General features: G+C 47.5%; 1 protein-coding gene across 1 annotated transcript in view; it reads right to left on the bottom strand.

The window, feature by feature from the left end:
* Positions 1-3,891: 3,891 nt before the first annotated feature.
* Positions 3,892-21,380, bottom strand: part of Pea (ATP-dependent RNA helicase pea) — a 33,179-nt gene continuing 15,690 nt past the window's right edge. The window contains exons 17-25 of the mRNA XM_077698487.1: positions 21,148-21,271; positions 19,600-19,781; positions 15,906-16,046; positions 13,475-13,687; positions 11,641-11,721; positions 10,906-11,034; positions 4,749-4,945; positions 4,401-4,580; positions 3,892-4,238 (exon numbers count right to left, since the gene is read on the bottom strand). Of these exons, the coding sequence (XP_077554613.1) occupies positions 4,016-4,238; positions 4,401-4,580; positions 4,749-4,945; positions 10,906-11,034; positions 11,641-11,721; positions 13,475-13,687; positions 15,906-16,046; positions 19,600-19,781; positions 21,148-21,271 (1,470 nt within the window). The 3' untranslated portion in view covers positions 3,892-4,015. The remainder of the gene's footprint in view (positions 4,239-4,400; positions 4,581-4,748; positions 4,946-10,905; positions 11,035-11,640; positions 11,722-13,474; positions 13,688-15,905; positions 16,047-19,599; positions 19,782-21,147; positions 21,272-21,380) is intronic.

Raw genomic sequence — 21,380 nt, 5'->3', positions numbered from 1 at the left:
GACTGTTGCGAATGTTGCGAATTAGTTGGTGCCAAGTTACTGTGCGATGAAGAATGCATTGTAAACGTGAGAGTGGACAGAACCGCACGCTTTGCAAGTCCCCATTTATTTAGCTGCGTGTGACACTCTAGTAAGGAGCAACCCGGTCGGTCTTACCCAGCCTCAAAGTCAGCTTGGCAAGGTTCAGTTCGTCACCAAGGAACTGACAGCGAACTCCGAAACCTCACCCACTTGACACTGGTGCGGGCAGAAAAGCATTCCTAGCATAGTGCTTAGGGCTTTCACTGATGTGGTGAGGTGTTGATCAAGTGCGGTGGCCAATCCACCAAAGAGCGGTGGAGAGTCTGCACGTGAGGAATCTGCGCTAAGGTTGAAGAGGTTTTGAAGGTACGTTGCACTTGCTGTGAACACAGAGACTTGCACGGGGAAAAAAAACGTAGACTTTCACAAAAAGTCTACACTTTTTTTTTTTTTTCCCCGTGCAAGTCTCTGTGTTCACAGCAAGCACAACGTACCTTCAAAACCATGTTACACCAACTAGCCCGACATCAAGCTTTGTTGAAGAGGTGTGGTTTGGAAAATGGCGGCAGCAAGACGGCTGCCCTTCATGGCGTAGGCCCGAGGGCCGTCCCTGTTGTCCCTGTGCGGAGCTTCCCCACCTGCAGAGCTCATCAGCCCCGTGAACCGACCTTAACCATCTACCAGACTCTACTCTCGCGTACTGATCATTGTTGCACCAGCCACCAAACTTAAGTAGGACTCGCCCTTTCTGTTCTCAGTCATTCATTGTTTAGACTGTGTGCTGTTAATGCAGATGGTATTTTCGTATCTTGCCTTTTGGATATATATTGCGGGTGTGCATTCCTAGAACCATGTCTTCGGGTTTACGACTGTGTGGTCCGGCCCAACATCCAACATACAGCATTACAGTGGGTATGTGTCATTATTCCTGCCCAACACACCAGTCGGCTAGTTCGCGACCAAATGCGTGACAAGACAGGCAAGACGCCAAATGTGCACCGCTGCATGGCTGGCAAAGTACTGTGGCAGTGCCTCCGAGTTTTGAAGGGCGTTGAAGATTTCCGCTGGAAAGGCTTGTGTTGGAAGCACTGTATCGGACTGTACCCGGCAGTTCTTGCGATGCTGTTTTCACGAGGTAAGAACACTAGCTGAAAAGAGACGGCTGCAAGGAAAGCACACTCATGGTCGAGCTCATTACCAGGATCCTGCTGTTCCAACAGTAAAATTTAGTGTACAAAAATTTCTGGGGATGATCACGCAAACATAACAAGATTTCCAGCATCAGCAAAACCAGGCAATGTGTCAAACTTAAGGCGCAATAGCCACACACCGCACAAAAACATTTCAGCTGATGTTGAATGTCGCGCTATCCTCACACAGGTCTTCAGAATTTTTTTTTCAAGCGGAACTTTCAGCCTCTCACTGATGATGTCCGTACGCGAAAACGCACTGCAGGAAAGCCAACTTTGACGATGATGATGATCATGGATGAACAGAAAAATTAAAACGCCTCCCTGCGAAACTTGGCGACAGCTCCGTTGGGCCCCCTCCGCTAAAGGGCTGATGTGCAGCAGAAGGAGAATGCGACACAGGCGTGCAATGGCGCAACGTTAGGGCCAACTTCGCATTTTGAGGTTTAGGACGTTAGGCCTAACGCCGCATTTTTAGGTTTAACACCTTGAACCCGCACCCACTTGCAAAAGTACTCACCATACGCCAAATAGTAGGTACCAATTCACCCAGTAGACCACAAACCGAAACTTTAGGCCTACTGAATGCATACCCAAGATTTGCTGCTCTTATTCTATAAAAGCATTGCATACCCCCAGATAAGCACATGCTCGCAGCGTGGGATCGGCCAACCAAGGAATCCATCACGAGAAAGCTTAGCGTTCAACCATTGTCGTCGTCACACAAAGGGGTGCATGATTCTTTTTCACACCTTGTGACCTTGAGCAATTACATCTGCATGACTCGAGGTGACCATCTAGATTTCTTATTTTTTTGCCGTTCTTGGTTTCACCTGCATCCCATTCTATGAACCATAACGAATTACTCCTCCAGCTCCTGGATTTCACAACTACATTAAACTTGTCTCATAAAGCCCTCTTTACTTAATAATGTTCTTACTGGCAAAGGGGCTGTAGCCAAGTGGTTCCAATCCCCAGTTCTGCAGGGCCTGGGTTCAGACGTCAGTACTGCCAACAAGCGTGTTTCATTTTTCAAATATGTTCTTAAAGCTCTGTACACACTCGTGCGCATACAAAATTTTTAAGATTTGTTTGGAATCGTATGCCCAGAAAGGAAAAAAAAAACTGGTTTTCTCAACCTTTGTAATTACAATGCGATGTCTTTGCTGCTCGTAGAAAAAATCATTTTTAGACTTTGAGTCACATTTGACTCTAAATAAACACAAACAAATTCCAGCCACCTTAGATAAATATTTTTTTTTTTTACTAAGGCCACTTAAATAGTCAAACCACAACTTTGGTGGAAAAGAAAAACCACCCTGGACAGGGTAAACAATTAGTCATTGTATATAATCCAATCAATAAACATTCACGGCAAGTTCTTTCAAAACCAATAAAAGAAAGCATTTCTTGGGAAACAAGCAAAAATACAGGCTTCTAAAGTTGGGCACTTTATTTTGAAATAAGACGGCCTCGTCGAAATACAAAATTCCCAGGCGTTCTGCTTAAATTAAATGCCTCCCCAAGCTAAAGTTATAGTAGTACTAGTTCGCAATTCTAAAATGCCGAATGGTACAACATTATCACATAATATTAGAAGTGAAATACACGAATACCATTTGCCTTAAAACTTTATTTCTCCCAAAAATATTTTTGTCCAAGAAAGAAATATCTTTCAAATACTTCACCCAATAGTGCATGAGTTGTGTTAAAAGTTAGAAATGTAAAATGAGGCACTAAGCCCATTGAATGAAATAAGCCAATGTTTTTGGCACTATTTTTTATTCAAACCTTTTTATTTCTCACAGACTTGGTTCCTAAAAGAGCTTACGTAGAGAACATTGCTGTTGTCGAGTGAGGCATTGTTTGTGCATGACTTTTCAAGTCAATTTATTTACAATTCTGGTGCACAACATGTGAAAAGAAATGAAAATTGGAGACAGGAGTATTATATACAACAACACACATAAGGGAACGACAGGGTTATAACAAATGCTAATAGGTGCATTATGCACAAACAGTCATTGAACTCCCTCCAAAGTCCTTAAATTCACTTTTATAAATATGCTCAAATGGTTTCGACCTTTCACGACCTATTTGCACCTGCCATAATTACAATGCAGGTCACATTCAATAAGGTCACGACCATAAACATCCTAAACCCCTATTATAATTTCTATGGTGCAGTGTACCTCCAGCGGCTATCCACACATAAGGAAATACAATAGCCCAATATCAACACAACAGAGTTTGCTTCTCCAACCTATCGAATTGTAAGCCCAACCTTAAAAACTTCAGCCCAGCTATCGCCTGGCAATCGCCAATTTCATTCATCAATGTCATTATGTAACCCAAGTGCAATAAAACCGTGCATCTTTTTGCTGCCAAATCCACAGTATGCCACCTCTAAAATCCGGCCACTGGCGCAGCATACAAACTAAAAACTTCACCCAACGACCACCAATGTTCATTTTTGCTGTTCCCCAGCAGGAAATGTGTGGCCAGTGAACACAAGCATCAGTTCTTTCTGATGCAGGCTGCGACTTGCGCAAAAGTAAGGTACTCTTATCACTGTTACTATTACCACTTCAGATTTAGGCACTGAGTGGGCAAGACGTGCCACATAGGAAAGGCCCTGTTCCCCCCCCCCCCCCTAAAAAAAAAAAAAAAAAAAAAAAAGAAGAAGAAGAAGAAATTAAAAAAATAATCACCCCCACAAGACCTGTCAAAGCACGTTGACACTAGCGACATATACAAAATATTTACAACGTACACAGCAGTCTTAAAAGCACGGAGGCGCCAGTTCAGTTGCGCCTGCGGCGCACGCGGGAGATGCGCCAGGCGTTGGGCTCCTCGTACTTGTTGTAGAGGGGCTCGAGGCGCAGCTGCTTCTTGTGCTTGCTCAGCTTGGTGGGGTCAGCAAACTTGAAGAAGGACGAGGCAAACTCCACCAGCCACTTGGGGTCGATGGTCGTCACCTCCCGCATGTACTCCTTTGTGGTCAGCACCAGCTCGTAGTACACCACCCTGTCGGAACACGGAGGGGGAGGAAGCATTGGCATCATCGGCAGACAAGGCTCGCGTCCCCATCACCTTGCACCGGCAATACTGACCAGACTTCCGCCGCCAACGGCATCCGTCCTTCTAATTAAAAAAAAAATGTTTTCAAGTTGAAAAATTCATACTCACCACTCTGGCTGTCGGTTGAAGAGAGCGCTGGACGGGTGGATGTAGACGACCTGCCCGTCCACCAGGGTGCGGTACCCCTCCTGGGGGTCCTTCTTGGCCGCGTTGCGGAAGAAGCCGCTGCACACCGCCTTCTGCACGCGCGCTGTGTTCTTGGCGCACGACACCACGTCCAGCTTGTGCCTGGAAACCAAGAGGAAGATGCGGGGACGTGTAACGAAAGACCACAAGTTTGCGTTCGACCACTTCAGAGGCTCATTTTTGAAGTTCCCACAATGCTATTGGGCAAGAATGTAGCTCCAAGAGTGGGCTTTCAGTTACAGTTGTGTCCCCCCCCTTCTGCACACCCACCTGTCCATGATGCCGAGCAGCTGCTTGCGGACGTCCTGTGCACGCTTGAGGGTGCGTATCTGGACAAAGTTCTCGTAGCACCAGGCGTTGGAGAACTTGTTGTTCTTCCACGAGTTGTACACTGCCAGCAGGGTCAGGTGGTCGCCCTCCAGCTGGTTGAACTTGGCCTTCTTCTGGTCTGCCAGGGCCTGCTTGTCCTGTTTCCGCGAGAACGAGGCACAATCCTTTTACTGCAGCCAGTCCCCACCACTCTGGCTGTGCTCCTGCACCTCCGTACTCACTCACGTGACTCCACTTTAACCATCACCTGTGCTGCCCAATCGCTGTCTTTGAGCTGTATGTCCAGCTCGCATCTAGTGACTGAATGCCTCTCCGAATGGAGCAGTGTATGCGTTAGCTGTTCTCAACCACTAGGGAAGGCCTCCTAAACCTACTGCGCCGCAGTGATTCCCTGTCAGGTCTCCTTCCCTCACAGTTTAAACCTGCACTGACCATTTATGCCAGGTGCCTGCATTCATCAACTGCTTTCAGTATTTTTTTATACGTGTGCTGACAGGCAGTTTCTTTCCCTGGCTGCTCGAAATTACTTTAGACTTCTTTTTGGTTATGTTTAACCCCACACACAATTTGAAGATGCAAAGAAAAACACAGTCATCTCATTCCTGCGCCAAAGAATATTCACCTATGCGGCCAACACTTCCAGACACTAGACATGCCCCTGTTGTTACTGTTGAGTGCCCTCAGAAAACACATTATCTGCCCCTACACCTAAAGGGTTGAGGCATTCAGAAAGGGCATGCAATAACTACTGTGAAGCTTTCAAAACAAATTGTTGCATGTTTTTGGCAGTTTTAGCGAAACACTTCATGACCAGGTTGCCAACAAACTATAGCAGGCCATTCTTAAGGTGCAGGACTGCAAGCACGGAGTGAGATAAAGAGGAGCGCCGACTTCGCTCTCTCCGACGGGCCCTTAATGTCCCTCACTCGCGGAGCACAAAGTAGATGGCGCTACGAATGGCGCAGCGATCCCCACGCTCCAGAGCTGCTCAGTTCGCGGGGCGCGACGGCGAGGCGCGTCCCGGCTGAATTTGTCGTCTGCTTCGGTGGCGGTTAGTTTGGCGCACCTTCGCGTCCATTGCGGGGTTGATTAACTAGTTCGACAGCCCCTCCTGGGTAACCGGTACCCGACGGAATTAGGTTGTTATACGGCGAAGATAGGTCAAGGATTTGTTTGCAGAACGGGAATACGAAATGTAGAGGCCCCATTCAGACATCCGGCTGCAGAGAAACTCCTCCTTTACCACTCTTTGGGCTACAATTGGCACTACGTTCCGCAAATTGGCGAATGGGAATTCTGTCGTGTGCTACATATATTACAAAAGCCGACAGAAACCAACTAATTCTGACAAGTAGCGATTTTAAAAGTGCCCTCCTCCTTGTCACCACTTGTAAACTAAACTTGCTGGCTCAAAATCGGAATGAATGCTAAACAGTGAGCTCACATTCCGAATTGTTTCAGTATCTCTGCTCATGTCACACGGGGGTGTAGCCTTGAGCTTCTTTCGTCTCTTTTGGAACTGTGATACAACAGTGCGCATAGCATTATGTGTACTGCTAGTATTGCATACCACGCTACTGTATAGCGCACGGCGCTCCAGAGAACTACATCTAAACAGTCGCAAGCAGCTTGCTCCTTGGTGCAGAGCGCACGTAAAACGTGGAGTGTTGCTTGAAAAATCATGATGGGGCTAGGTGCTTTTGAAGGCAACACTGAGTTTCAAACCAACTTAATGATTTGAATTGAATGAACAGCTGCTTCTTTCATCAACTGAGGCTAGTTGTGAGTTGTCAGTTGTGAGCTAGTTGTGCCGCACACCTATGTGGACTGCGGACGCAAATGTTCTTTGTGTGCAGAAGAAGCATAATTGTTAAGCACACGGCAGGGTAGCGGGTGACCAAGAATAAGCGATTTTTGCGCTGTACCGCTTTACCGCAAGTCGAATCAGGCTAGAGTGCATGTTGCAGTATGCGATATTACTCTGGCTCATTTCTTGTGTGGTTCTTCCGAAATCGTCGTCATACGATTTCATTGATCTCCTCGGTTATATCGATATTCTTTAGTCCGCCTTGATTATTCCAGACTAAACGTTCCCTGTTAGAGGATAAGTAGTCGTCACATATGTGGCGGTGTGTGATTACCTCACCGCTCATTGCGGCCGCAAACCGTGACTTAGATTCCGCCTACGTCTCGTGATTGCGCGCAGTTTGACATGTTAGAAGACAGATGTCGTGGCGAAGGGAAACGAGCTGCCGCGAAGAGCAAGCAAGGCGAGAGCAACAAACAAAGGCACAACGACAAGAGGGGGGCGAAAGAGGAAGAGAGCAAAGAGAAAGCTGGGCGCCCGGTGGCGCGGGGACATTATCGTCCCTCGCAAGTGATTTTTTCTGGGCCGCAGTCGGTGCTCCTCTTTATCTTACTCCGTGACTGCAAGGTTTAACTCCCTCCTACCCACAAAGCCGTCTTAGCCATCCTGACATTTCAAATCAGGGTTTTAGACGATGGAACTACATCCGTGCTATGAGGTGAGATATAGTGCAGGACTACTGGTTAACTCAGGATACCTGGGGATCTGTAAAGGGCACTGACATCTCACATACACAGGCGTTTTTCTTTTGGTTGTTGTTGTTTTATTGTTATCAGAAAACAGTCGCTGCAGCCAGGAAAGGAATCAAATGCATGAACTTGGGAAAATTCTTTCCCTCCCTCTCTCCCTGCAGTGAGAGGAAGGTGAGAACCTACAATGGGAACGGTTTCGCGGGCGCTGCGTGCACATGGCGCCCCATCCAGCTTAGTGCACGCTGCTGGCAGTTGCATGGCGGGAGTTTTGAACTGCTAAATACAATTGTCGCATTGCACACCATCTTAAATCTGCGTTGCACACTGTCGTGAAATTAGCCCAAAATTTTATTTCCTAATGAAATTTATTATATCCCATAATGGGCAAATTTTATCTCATTAAAAAACGGTTTTAAGTACACTGGTTTTTCTATGGAGACTTTAAGGGGAATTATGATTTGCTTGTTATATCCATTATTTCGTTATAGCCCGTCTCATTATAACGAGGTTTAACTTATGCTAATGCTATGAGCTAGTTGGCCAACTGAAAAAACACAGTGTCACTGCCAGCTTGCTTGCCAAAGAGAAAACGCACGGCATGGAACTATACCCGCCGCAACACAGGCTGGAAAGCGTGGCGGGAGTGCGGCACCTGTCAAGCAAAGCATGAAAAGTCAGCGACCGCATGAAAATTCAGTTTGCACCCCACACAGAGCTCAGCAGCAGCAAAGTGCCTGTAACAAAAGAAACAAGGCAGAAAACCAGGTAGGTGGTCATGGAAGATTAAATCGCGCCTTGCCAGGCAATGCCAGGTATCTCTGATGTGTGCGCATGGCTAGATACGCTTCACCATGGCATTGCGTGGGGGAAAGAGGCAGAATTAATGCGTTGCACAAAAAAAAAACTTCAATAACACAATGGGTACCACAAAGAAAATGCCTAGCCGAATTTGCCACTACAAAAGCCATCCAGCTGCGGAAACGTTTCAGTGAAACTCACCATACTATCAGCGGTCACACTATGCACTCACCTATCCAGCTTTGTAGAAGAGAGGGCCTGTGCAAGTGGAACTGATGGATTTCCCACATTTCCTCTTATGAAAAGCTCCTATTCCAGCTGGTATTTTGTAGTATGTCAGTGAAATGTAAGAAAGTCACATTTTTTGCTTCAACTTTCTGACTGCACATAGCAGTAGTTCACATGCCTCGACCTTGCATTTTGTATTTAAAAACGCACTCTTGCTTGCACACACCAGGGTGTCTAGCAAATTGCCTAATTCAATTTCCCTGACTTTTCCATGTTTTCCATGACCATTTTAAACGAAATTCCCTGACTTATACAACAGGCGCCATTCTGTGGAAATGGTCTATGAAGCATATAAAAAGCATATACAAAACACATTAACTTCAGTTTGAGGTTTGCTTGCCTGCTGTTACGGCTTCAGAGAGTTTATTTCATCTTGCGGGATAGAAGCTTCAAGTTGCGCTTCAGCGAGCACCTTTTGCTTTTTTTTTTTTTTATTGTCCTGGCTCGACATGCAACGTGAACCGCATGGTGCGTTTTTGCACGCGACTCGGGCGCGTCGGCGTTGCGCGTGCGATTTTTTCACGACCGCGTCGACGATTCGCGCGCGCGGCAGCTTCTGCCTCGCTCAGAAAATGACGCGCGTCGCGCGAGGAAGTGGGAGGAGCCTGCCGACTTCCGCCAATGGAGAGCCGCACGCCTCATGGTGGCAGTTTTGAAGCTCTCAAGACAGCCGGATGGCCCCGCAAGAGATGTTTAGGCTTACGTAACCCCGGCAGGTATTGCATGGGCGCTAACACTAACGGCGCGGATGATGTTTCATAGTACCGTTTTCGCCCACATTATAAGCTCCTTTACTTCACAAGCAACTTCGTGCGTGCCTTGTGTGGCATTTTAGAGAGCGCTTAGAAGCGGTCGCTCGATCTCCCGTCACCAGTTCGCGGTCGAAGCCGCCGCCATGTTTCCGCTGCCGGCGGCACCGCGCGCAGCGTGCAGGCGGTTCCGCGGCAGCGTCAGAGCGTCTGTGATGTGCGCGGCGCATTTTCGCGAGCAGAAAACCACTTCATGTTCCTTTTTGATTAGGTAATTCTGGCTTCCGATGTCATAAGAATGAAGTTCTTTCAAGATTAGCTCTTCAAAAAAGCGCTGACTCTTGAAATTCGCTGAAAAAAAAAAGCGCGTTAAGCGTGCGATTTGGGCACCACCTACATCGCCCCTCTGCACAAGTGCAACCAGCAACCTAAGCCAGCTGTGAGCTGCGTGAACCGCACGGCGAGTTTCTGCGCGCGATTCGTGCGGGGTATTTTCACGGTCGCGTCGACGATTTCGTGCGTGGCTCCTTTCCTGCACAAGCAAGTGCGTTTGTGCCTTGAGTAGCATTTTAAAGAGCGGTTAGAAGCGGTCGTTGGAGCTACCGCACTACTCCGCGGCCGGTGCAGGGTGCAGCCGCCATGTTGCCGGCGCCTGCCGCTCGGCGCGCACCGCGCAGGTGGTTTTCGCGGCGGCGTCAGCGCGCCTCAGGCGTGCGCGGCGCGTTTTTGCTTGCAGAAAAACCAGAAAACGTTTCATGCGGTTTACGTTTTCGTCGCGCGCGAACGTGTTGCGTTCGGTAACTTCTTGGGGGCCCCCAACACTGGTTTCCCCTATTCTGAAACTGTGGGCAGGTCCCGACGTGGTTTTCCCTGACTGGTACTATTTGATTGAAAAATTCCCTGACAATTCCCTGACTTTTCCCGGTGGCGCAAAATTCCCTGACTTTTCCCGGTTTTCCCGGTCGCTAGACACCCTGCACACCTACTTGTGCCTAAATCTCACAAAATTCAAATTTGAAAACATACTGCATTGAATGTGGTACCTTGGATTATTAAAAATTTAAATGGGAAGCTACTAACTACTACTTTAGAATTTTGAACTGCTATCATATAAGGAGTTTCTTTCAATTTCAATTAAAGCCTGATACTTCCTCGAATTTGCCCCTCAAATGACACTTATGAAAGTCATAATAAAACCAGGTTTTTTTCCACAAAATTTCTTACTAACAAAAGTATTTGTGGACACCAACTGCTGAAGTAGCCTGAAATGCTGGATATCTATGACGCAAAGAACGATTCTGAATTCAGAGGGGAAAAAAAAAAGCCTATTTGGTGATTACGAAATTCTTTTGGTGACAAGAACACCCAAAAACTCCCTCGAGAAGTGCCCACTCAGCTAAACAGCTGAATATCTGCTCATCCTTGTTATTCCACTTTCCACAACAGCTGTGCCGTAGTTTACGTTGTAATTTCGTGAAATCCTTTGCAACAAGGTTAGCAAAGTCTGCACCTTCCCCTTTTCCTCGGTAGTTGCTTCTGTATCCACTCGCACTCTTTCAGCCTAAGTCGTCAGCTAAACCAAAGCACACCGCTCCCCAATGGTGTAGGCGCGCTCGTCATTAAGACAGCAGGGTACATATTAAATGTCGCCACACCTCGCGACCAACAGGACGAGCGCACAACGTGAAGTGAGCATGCCATACCTTAGGTCGGTAGAACACATTCTGCACGGAGAGCATGGAGACCACCGTGAGGATTTCCTCGCTGCAGCCCAGGTGCACGGACATGATCAGCATCTTGGCCAGGTTGGGGCTCAGGGGGAACTCGGCCATCTAGGCACGGGGGGAAAAGGAAAAACGCCCAAATACAGGGTTCGTAGTTCCTCTTTCGCAGCAACTGGCAAGAAAGAGCAAAGAGTGTGATGACAGCAGTCCTCATAAGCATGCAGGCACACACACACTTCCCTTCTCGATTTTGATTCCATTCATCATTCTCACTCTTGAGTTGGTGAATGATGGTGATGATAACGTCAATGAAGTGGGTACACATTGACAAATTTTCTTTTCCTTGGTGCCCAGGCAAAATTCTCCTCCTTAACAAGTGGCATACCAGTGGCATAAGTGACATTTATAAGCAACGAGCACAGCAGCTCAACACCTCAGCTATCTTCCATGTTTTTTTTTTTTGTTTTTTTTCGATCTCAGCTGCAGTGCTACACCGCACCCATGAAGCAGTTGGCAGGAGAAGTGGGATAAACTTGCAGTGGGAGTAGTTTGTGGGGTACATAGGTACACCCAGATTACTCACTGTAGCAAGGCACATAAATAGAATGGGGCAGCCATATCTACTAGGGTGATGCATGCACAATGGCAGAAAGCAAAGTCTTAAATGTTTTTCTCAGCAACCCATGACAAGAGGAAAAAGCTGAGCCCACTCACCCTCCGCCCCAGGCGTGTGAGAAGGCCCTCGTTGTCCAGGGCGCTCAGGGAGTGCAGCTGCTCCAAGGCCATGATCAGCGTCTAATAAGAACAACAACAACAGCGCAAATGTAGGGGTTGCGCTTCACTGCACAGGTTGCGCAGGTGAGAGCCCACACTGCATCATCAATGTTTAGATCAACAACGAGGCCTCTATGATGACCAGCTCGAGTAGACTAGAGGAGCTAGAGGGAAAAAAAAAAAAAAAAAGACTTCATTTTTTGTGCCTTCCAAAGCATTGACAGAGTACCAAGCATTAATACAGATTTCAGAGTACACTAGAGGAGCTAGAGACAAAGAAACTGACTGCCCCCTTGGTATCTTCCAAACCAAGGACAGTACGAAGCATTGGTACAAATTTCATAAGCTGAACTGATAGGGGGAACTGCAGGAGTATTGAGAGCTGCAGCACCACCTCTAAATTAACTGCTCCTCGTCATCTCTGTGCTTGGATGAATTGCTGCACTTTCTCTACAATGATTTTTGTGGCCGAGGTTCATCTCAGTCTCACTTTGGCTGCAGAATCCACTAGCTATGCGTCTACCGCTGCATTAATGCACTCCATGGAATCAATCCCCTTGGCGATGACGTCGGAACCCTAAGTGTGACATCCTCCGTAATGCCTGCCCTTTTTTTGGTGTGATGTCACTCCCTTTCTACCACAGCCCCAGCAAACAAAATGTTGCTATCACTCGGAAACCAAACCTTTTAAACAGAGACTTCCTAAAAGAGACACCACAGAAGAAATACTAACGAGCTTTCACCAACCTCACCCCCTTGCAACTCCAACACGGGACGACTCGTATGGTAGTACAGTGGAATCCCGTTTATACGTCCCCAGTTTTACAACGACCCACTTCTTACGGTGGATCATCGCTCTCACAGCAAACTCCCCACAGACAATGCATTAAGAACTCCGATTGTACAATGCTCGGGGTGCTCATGGTCCGCTTCATACGACGGATGCTGGTGGGGATAAGCCCACGGTTTTTTTTCCACCTTTGATGCCACTTCGCCACCATCCCCCGACCCTTATTTCCCCCCTTACATCCCCCGACCCTTGTTTGACGCTGCCCGATGTTCAAAGGTAAACTGTCCGCGGCGGGCCCGACAACTTGCCGAAGAGACTCAAGCAAGCATGCGGGTACTGGTAGGTGGGAGCTGAATTTTTGACGGCCACACGCAGCAGCAGAGGTGCCAACGCACTAATTTTGAGAAGCCAAAGTCCAGGTGGCTAATGGACCACCAATCCATCGTTTCTTTCCGGCCTTTACTGCTCTTACCACCTGATCTCTGCTTAGTAGTGTCTTTCAAAGCCGCGTTGTAGGTCTGTTCCTTTCTTTCCCCCCTTTTCTTCCATTGCCGCCTGATACTATCATTCCTTTCGCTTCCCCTTACATCGCCACTAGGTTGCAGCATTAGCAGTTCACCCTCTCGCCCTTTTCCCCTCCCACTTTGCTCGGCCGCGTCAACCTTCCCAGCTTATGTCATGCGCACGAGGTGCAGGGCTGGCAGGCTAGCGCAGACAACTGTGGAGGGGAGGGGGGCACAAAATAGGCGTTGTATTTTAGAAATTTGGGGTTTCAGCTAGGGGTTCACAAATTCCGTGAGAACACACTGGAACATGACACTTGGGTATAGCAAATACGGTAATTTAAACAAGTATTTAGCCCACCTGTAGCGTGAGACCACCTACTAAAGTGGCATTTACCCGTAACCTGATCATACGACGCCCCGATCATACAATGCTTTTGCGCGTTTCCTTGAAAGCAATAATATCAGGGTTCCACTGTACCTCGGTGGGCGGGGCGTCCATGAAGTCAAAGGAGAGCAGGTCGTTGATGCCCATGGCCTTGAGCTGGAGCACGGTGGAGGCCAGGTTGGTGCGCTGGATTTCCGGCACGGGCGTGGTCAGCATCTCGTCCCGGTACGCGCGCTCCGTGTACAGCCGGTATGTTTTGCCCGGCCCCGTGCGCCCGGCCCTGCCAGCACGCTGCTTGGCCTGGGCCTGCGTCGGGAGGAGAACCACCACTCACAAACCATCTTTCCACTTCCAGCACTTTTTCATCTTCTCCCCATTCAACATAGTATGCATTCGCTCGGAGAGTGAGAGGTGGGATCCTTCACAGGCACCCCACATCCCAACTCTCACAACAACCTGTTTCTCCCTCATCTATGAGCCATTGCACTTGCATTTCATATAGCATCCTTACACTTGTTTACCCATCATTTCAAACCAATTATCGCCACTGACATGGTACTCTTAACGGCCTGTTGAAAGCAGGAAAACCCAGTATTTTTTTCAACAAAGTTTTTGATTGATTGATTGATTGATTGATTGATTGATTGATTGATTGATTGTGGGGTTTAATGCGCCGACGCAACGCAGGTGATGAGGCGCGCTGCTGTGGAGGGCTCCGGATTAATTTTGACCACCTGGGGATCTTTAACGTGCGCCGAAATTTCGTACACACGGGCATTTTTGCTTTTCACCTCCATCCCCGCCTGCTACTACACTTATGACCTTTGAACTATCAACCAGCCAGCTACAGCTTAGTGCATGCATTTTACATGCATGCCCATAACAATGCAGAGGGGGAGGGGGGGTACATGCAAAATATATTGATCCACTCTTTCATAATATCACCCTTTCTTGACAGCTGCAATGATAGCATTACCACAAAAGTTAGTGCATGCATGTTGTAACAATGTCACTACTCGCTCTCTCCTTTTTAGCCCCCGCTTCTTCTGCACACACATTCTAACCGAGTTATGGTGAAGATTTCGCAACCAAACGGTGCTACAGTCTAGTCAACTTACGACAATATCCAACTGCCAAGGAAAATCAATCGTTATAACCAATAATTGTTATAAGCAGGCTATGCAAAAACAAAAAAAAAAAAAAAGAAAGAAAGAAAGAAGAAGACAAAACAGAGACCAAAACATTTTATTCGCATGCAAGCAAGGCCGTACTATTACTCATTTGCAGAGAAGATGCCATAATCGGTGGGATTTGTTTGCTTCCAGAGAGAGAGAGAGAATGTTTATTATCAGAGCTTTCATGTAGGTATAGGAGTGGTTCCCTCTTCCCGAGAATCCATAAGCTGCCTTAGCACCGGCTGCCTTCTTGGTGAGCAGGAGCTGGTCCAAGAGGCAGGGGCTGGACAGCAGTGTGTCCCACTGCTCTTGAGGATTTGGGATGCGGGGAAGGAATGGTGGGTGCTTGTTTTTTCTACACTCTAGGATAATATGTTTGAGTGTACCAGGTTGTTGCCAGTATGTGCCTTCTGCTGGATATTTGGTGGGGGAATTTTGGTGTAGCCTAACTGGATGCGGGAAGGTGTTAAAATGGCGGACATCTTTTTCAAGAGCATCCATAGGTGCTTCACCTAGCTGAGCGAAAGTCCTTGGCGGAAACGAAGTCCCTGAGGGGCTGTATCAAGCGTTGGGCCTCCTGTGAAGACCCCACCTGAGTAGGCTGTGCAACCACGTCGTCAGAGTCGTCACTGTCACCGCTGTCTGCAGCACGTATCGATGCAACGATCGCCTCTTCCTTGAGGCACACGGACTTTTCCAAAACATCGGCCCTGATATCCCTTCCGCGGAAAAACGGAGGCAGTTGAAGAGGCACCCAGTCAAATTCAAAGCGGTGCGTATGTGACACAACAGGCGAACGTAGGAAAACGCGCGAGCCAGTAGCGCAGGCACCGGTGACATGCCGGCAGCGCGAGCTCGCAAGTAGGCGCAGGAATGAAGCCAAAGCGACGGCACCGGGAGAAGAGTTCAGAGGAAAAATCGCCCCCCTTCTCCTTTCGCTTCCTTATCAGTGGCGCAGTTGACTTGTTTTCTGAGGGGTGGAACGGACACGAGGCAGATCCCGGCTCGCAGCGCATGGTGTTGGCACGGAGAGCCGGCGGCAGCTCAAATCTTTGGTGCGTGCTGCAACCAGATTCAATCGTTATATCCAATATTGTGGCACTGGAGCATTGTAATAAGCAGTTTATTTTAATTCAATGTCACCATATAACGCATGTCACTATATAATGCATATGAAAGTGGACGGTGCCATAGTTGTTCATTGCTATATCCGATATATTGTTGCACACTATATCATTATAAGTGGACTCGATGCCTAGGTACCAAGCCTGCGGCACGTTAAAAACTACACTACGAGTTTGGTGTGCATTAGAGATGGGCCAAACGAGGAATGTGGTGGGTGCCAGTACCTGTGAGATGGGTGTAACAACGAGCGAATCCATGCCGGTCTTTGGGTTGTACACGTTTTGCTTGACAAAGCCAGGGTCCACAACGTAGTAGATGCCGTCGATGGTCAGCGATGTCTCTGCAATGTTGGTCGCAATCACGACCTGAAAGCAAAACCACAGGTAAACATCTGAAGTACCCATAAAATCAAAGTCAGCACGGTTAGTGCGCAAACCCGTACGTGCGCTATGCACCAACCAAGTGTGACAGAGTTTCATTGCATTTATATAACAAAGACACGAAGACTCGTTCCAAATGCTTCAGATTAGAATGACATTGTCTAAGCAATTTTCTGCACCAGACATTGACAGTTCATGATGATGACTCACAAAAAAGATAAAGGTCTTGCACACCAAGGAGTGGCCATTTTGCACCAAATTAAAAGTAAACACAGGTACCACAGCAGAAAGCCTCTGTAGCAGCATATACAGACATTAAGTTAAACTTAAACCTTCAAGGGGTGCCACGATTAGCTCGTTATAAACAATATTTCGTAATAGCCGTAGCAGGCATTTATGCAAATATGGGGCGCTGTACTTGCCCAAAACAAATAGCAGGCGAAATTGCATCGTGCCGCACGGCAGTACACAACAAAGTAACTGCATTCCAGAGATAAATAGGAATTTTCGCGCACCTACTTTATTGCAGTTCAAAATACGTGACTCGTATGTCAAACTGGCTTAGATGCAAAGTTCATAATTGGACGTTGATTCATCTTTCTGATGTGAACGACAGCTCTCTCAGCTTTGTGCTCAATGCGATGGCTTTTACCACAGCCGCCTTCACCGCTCGCGTCTTTCGCTTCCTGCCTGGCGCAATCATGCTGCCCGAATCACACATGCAGCACGATAAAAGACAAGGCTGAAGCAGTAAAAAAAAGAACAAAGAAACATGCACACAACTTCAACAACGCAGCTCCCATGGAGCGCATCAGCGAGTGACAGCAGTTGTAGGCAAGCGCCCGCGGCCATGCGTGCCATGCGCAGTGAGAGGAAGGTGGGACTGGCTTCACAGGCGCAGCGGCGTCTGGCTTTGCGCACGTTACGGGAGTGTGAATGGGGGGAGTTCCGAACTGCTAGAAATACAGTCGTCGCCTTGTGCACCTTCTCAAATCCGTGTCGCGCAATGACATGAAATTGTCTTGAAATTATATTTTCAAATTAAATTTGCTCATTATATCCCGCAACGCGCAGTTTACCCTCATTAAAACTAGGTTTCAAACACATTCGTTTCTATGGGGACTTTTAAGGGGAATTACGATTTGCTCGTTATAGCCCATCTCGTTATATTGAGGTTTAACTGTAAAAAAGTTAAATTTTTTTGAATAATGAATAAAGTTAAACCTCATTATAATGAGATAGCCTGTAAAGAAGTAACTAATATAACAAACAAACCATAACTCCCCTTGAGAATGCCCATCAACACCTATATGCTCGGTACCTCACTTAAAATCTGCTTATTAGAGGCTATAACGAACATTCTGCATAGCGAAATGAAAATTATGAGCCAATTACAATATGGCACGCAACGCAGATTTGAGATGGCACCCAACACAACAACTGTAGTTACCAGTTCAGTACTCTCACCACACCCGCAAAGTCGCAATGCTTCCCAGGCCTTCCCCACTCCCCAAGTCTTACTCACGAAGAACGTCCAGGCCTGTGCCCGCCCGCAACTAAGGAACGCTATTGTCATTCATTGTACGCAGTGGTTCAGTTGTGGCAAAGGCAGGGGAGTAACGGGTACTAGCTTCACAGGGTCAAACTTCGGCAGGTCCCTTCCTCTTCTAAATACATGAGGAAGGAATGGTTCCTCCATAGTTGTGCACTTTTTGAGGAGAAAAGGTTCGAAAACGGTGGGCATGCTTTATCCTCGCCTCAGAAAAGAAGTGCAAAATAACAAAACACAGAAGACCGACAAACACAGAAGTAGCAGCACTGAACTTCTTTCAAGTATGAATAAAAAAAAAATGCTTTGAATTTTTAAAGGGGTCCTGAAATACCTTCCGCCGATGCGTGGATGTACATGTAACCAAATAAAGCAATGTATTAGCAATCTCCTCCCGCAAGAATTTTGTTGAAGCGATGAGTATTAGCTGAGAAATCGGAAATCAAAAACCGCGCATTATCGTCGCGCCGCGTTTCCTCCTCCTTTCAACTTACTCTCCGCTGTTGACGGCGAGCGAGCCTTCCCTCCCATGATGCTGCGCTCCCCGGCGGTGACGTACTTCCGCTATTGCGCTGCTCACACAGCCGCATGCACAGCCGTCTGCTACGGGCAAGCTTTGTTGACACCATGAATCTCGCACTCCGCTCAAGGCTGGAAAAGCGAACGAAAAATCTGGCCCCATGTGTGCGGCGGCCTGGCCTCGCCCTTGGGGCGACGCGTGGTGGAGAGCGGCAACGTTGGCAAAACATGCTCTTCCGCGGCTCTGAGCTTTCTAGCGCTGGAGCGAGCACCATTTCTTTGACAATATCAAACATCGGTTGCCCTGGCAACAAGGCACAAACCGCTCAAGAAGTCAATTACGGTTGCGTGATCCCGGTTCAGCTTGGGGCCCCACCTCGCGGCATATGGGCACTGCAGGCATACTACTCACTCCTATTTGGAAGTGCGAGATGCGTTTGGCATTACAGGAGGCGATGGTGTGTGTGTGTTGTGGACGCCTTTGTTTCGCGATGAAATGCAACGTTGTGCTTCTGCCGGTGGATAGTGCTTCCCATGGTCTGGATTATCTTTCTCAAGCGGCGTACGACTCCACCTCGCATGGGGTATGTGCAGTGTGCGTGGCTAAAAGCCATCTCGGCTTGTGCGCCAGAGTTAAGTGACTTGCTGTTCGTCCCCGCAAACCGCGCGTGAGGTGAGTGCCGAATTTACGACGGGCAGGAGGAGGCAACCCATCGTCTGTCAATCGCGGTTCGGACTTGCAACGCATGTTGTGACGTTGTGTTCGTTCGAAACGCATCTCTGGATTGTTTGGAAGTTGAATAAAATGTATGCGTCAAACCCGGGCATTCGGCTCAGGGCGTTCTCTGCGATTGCAAGAAAGAAGTGCCACGGGGCTTCAACGCTTTCTTTATGGAACGTACTCAAGTAAGAGAATATTCATGTCGTGTTATGGCCCTGTTGCATTCAATACAAACGGTTAAGCGTTTTTTTACACTTGTTTCGTTTGTCGTAAAATGTCCAAGCACTCCGGCACTCCGCTGGCAGATCAGCCGGCGAGCCGACGCTGAGCAGACGACTCATCTCTTTGCCGGAAGTGCGTGAAAAAGCCGCCCAATAGCAGGATGTCTAGCTCATGACGAACATCTGGGAATCGATGATGTAGACATGTGAAGATGGCGGCGTCCAAAAACACGAAGGAAAGGGTGAGAAAAAAGCGACAAACTTTGCAACAAAAGTGTGAGCTTTCCGCTGCGCGTAAAAGAGTAATACTTGGTACAGATGATGTTGACGACCCAATCTAACGATTGCGCTAGTCAATTTAGTGTGCTCAAAACGCCTTTCAGGGCCCCTTTAATGCTCCGAATTACTGAGATAAATAATTCATACTTCAGATAGAATTATTCGCAGCTATCATTAAATTGAAATTCCAAGTTCAAACATTCATGCCAATCCCTACACATGAGCGAAAAGTTTGGCCAGGAATGTCACCTTTCTGGAGCCTGGTGTGGCCGGTTCGAAGATCCTGGTCTGCATTTCACTGGGCAGTGCAGAGTAGACGGGAAGGATGATCAGCTCTGGGACATCGGGCCCCAGGGACTTCATCCGCTCGTAGAGGATCTCGCACGCGGTGTCGATCTCCTCTTGACCAGTCAGGAAGAGCAAGATGTCCCCTGGTGGAACGCAACAAAAGTCAAGGGAGCGCGGAAATACAGGCCACGTACCTTTGATTTCAAGGCACAGCCAAACGGGCAAATGGCACTGACACACATTGCGGAAGTACAGTGAGAGCAGCTCCACTAGATTGTGTTCAACAATTACACCAGCCTTTAAGGACACTATGCCGCGAAGCTCGTGTGTGCCTTTCATTGGTTTGGAATGAACACTCTTCAGTATAATGTCTATGCTCCTGTGCATTTGGTATGAAATGGCAGATCATTTTCAATGCAGTGCGACTGCCCGTTCAGCAGCTGTCTAGACTTGCCAGAAATCCCTTTGTGACCCTTGCAGAGTGCTAATTATTATGCATTAGTGTCATTGCCGCATCTTTGTGTGGAAACTAAATCAATGCATGTAAAATCTACATACGCACACGGCACTCGATCCTGTTGACAAAGCCAGCTGCTTTCACATACGCCAACATGCGCTTGACTAATAGCGTACCGATTGCCTTGCGTGGGATTGTCTGAATGTCCCCAATGTGAATGTCCCTATGGCTGATTAACTGACTGGCAAGCGTTTTTGAAAAAGACTGCACGTCACAATTCCCAGCAGTAGGGGAAGTGTTTCATTGCATCCCTTTCAATCTGGCTGAAAGAGATTACGTCGTTGCTGGCGCGTTTGTAACTACAAGCTAAAGCTACTTCTGATACATCCGCAATACGCAAAAAAAGAAAAAAAAAGAATAATACGTAATTATTTGCGAGTACTGAGGACGGCAATGGTTCCGTTTCTTCTGAACTGTTTCATATGGTTGGTCATAAGCAAGAATGGTTGAAGGTAGCAAAATAGTTAAAAAATAGTAAAATGAACAGAAAGAAGCGAAGGATGTAGTACCGCAGAGGAAACAGTACACGGTCGAATAATTATTGATATACTGTGGCCAAATAAGCCACCCTGTTAATGTTTCACAGAGATCTATCGTGCATAAACTAGACAAACAAGCCCCATCTATGTTTATGACTACAACTTTGTGTCCAGAAAAATGTGAACTTGCCTTTTTTATACATAGGAAGCAACCAAGTAACCAATAAGTGTTGAAGCTCTAAGGCACCGCGCCACAACTGGAGACCGGTGCCTCAGTTGTCCTTTTGTTTGGCTACAAGTTAAGATGCGCCCTTTTGAAAACGACCTAATCTAGCCAGTGCTTTTCGTTAGTTTTTAGCTTTCAGCCCATGGTGGTGCTTCTATAGCTGCAAAATCATGATCAGTTCTTGCATATAATTGTTCTTTAGACATATAATTTGCATCTGAGTAGTGTTAGCATCCTCGCTGCCTTCCATTCTTTTTCCTAAGCAGCCGACCGTGAATGGTACAAACCAGGAGGCTCAGTCAGGTGGATCTGCATCACGGTGATGAGCGAGGCGTCCAGATAGTCGGTTTCTGGTTCCTTGGTGTACAGGATCTCCACTGGGAAGGTCCTTCCCGGAATGGTGAAAATGGGCTGTTTGAACAAAGACAAAAACATTCTGTAATCAGTTATACGTTCAGTGTGGGAAAGCAGCTGGCGAGTTGCATGCCTACTCACTGTTTTCTTCAGTATGTACAGTTTA

This window comes from Haemaphysalis longicornis, unplaced genomic scaffold (genome assembly GCF_048455015.1).
Source record: "Haemaphysalis longicornis isolate Haplotype H1 unplaced genomic scaffold, Haemaphysalis longicornis Haplotype H1 scaffold_2, whole genome shotgun sequence".
Classification (NCBI taxonomy): domain Eukaryota; kingdom Metazoa; phylum Arthropoda; class Arachnida; order Ixodida; family Ixodidae; genus Haemaphysalis; species Haemaphysalis longicornis.
Note: the sequence above shows the minus strand (reverse complement) of the source record. Positions and strands in the feature narration are given on the sequence as shown.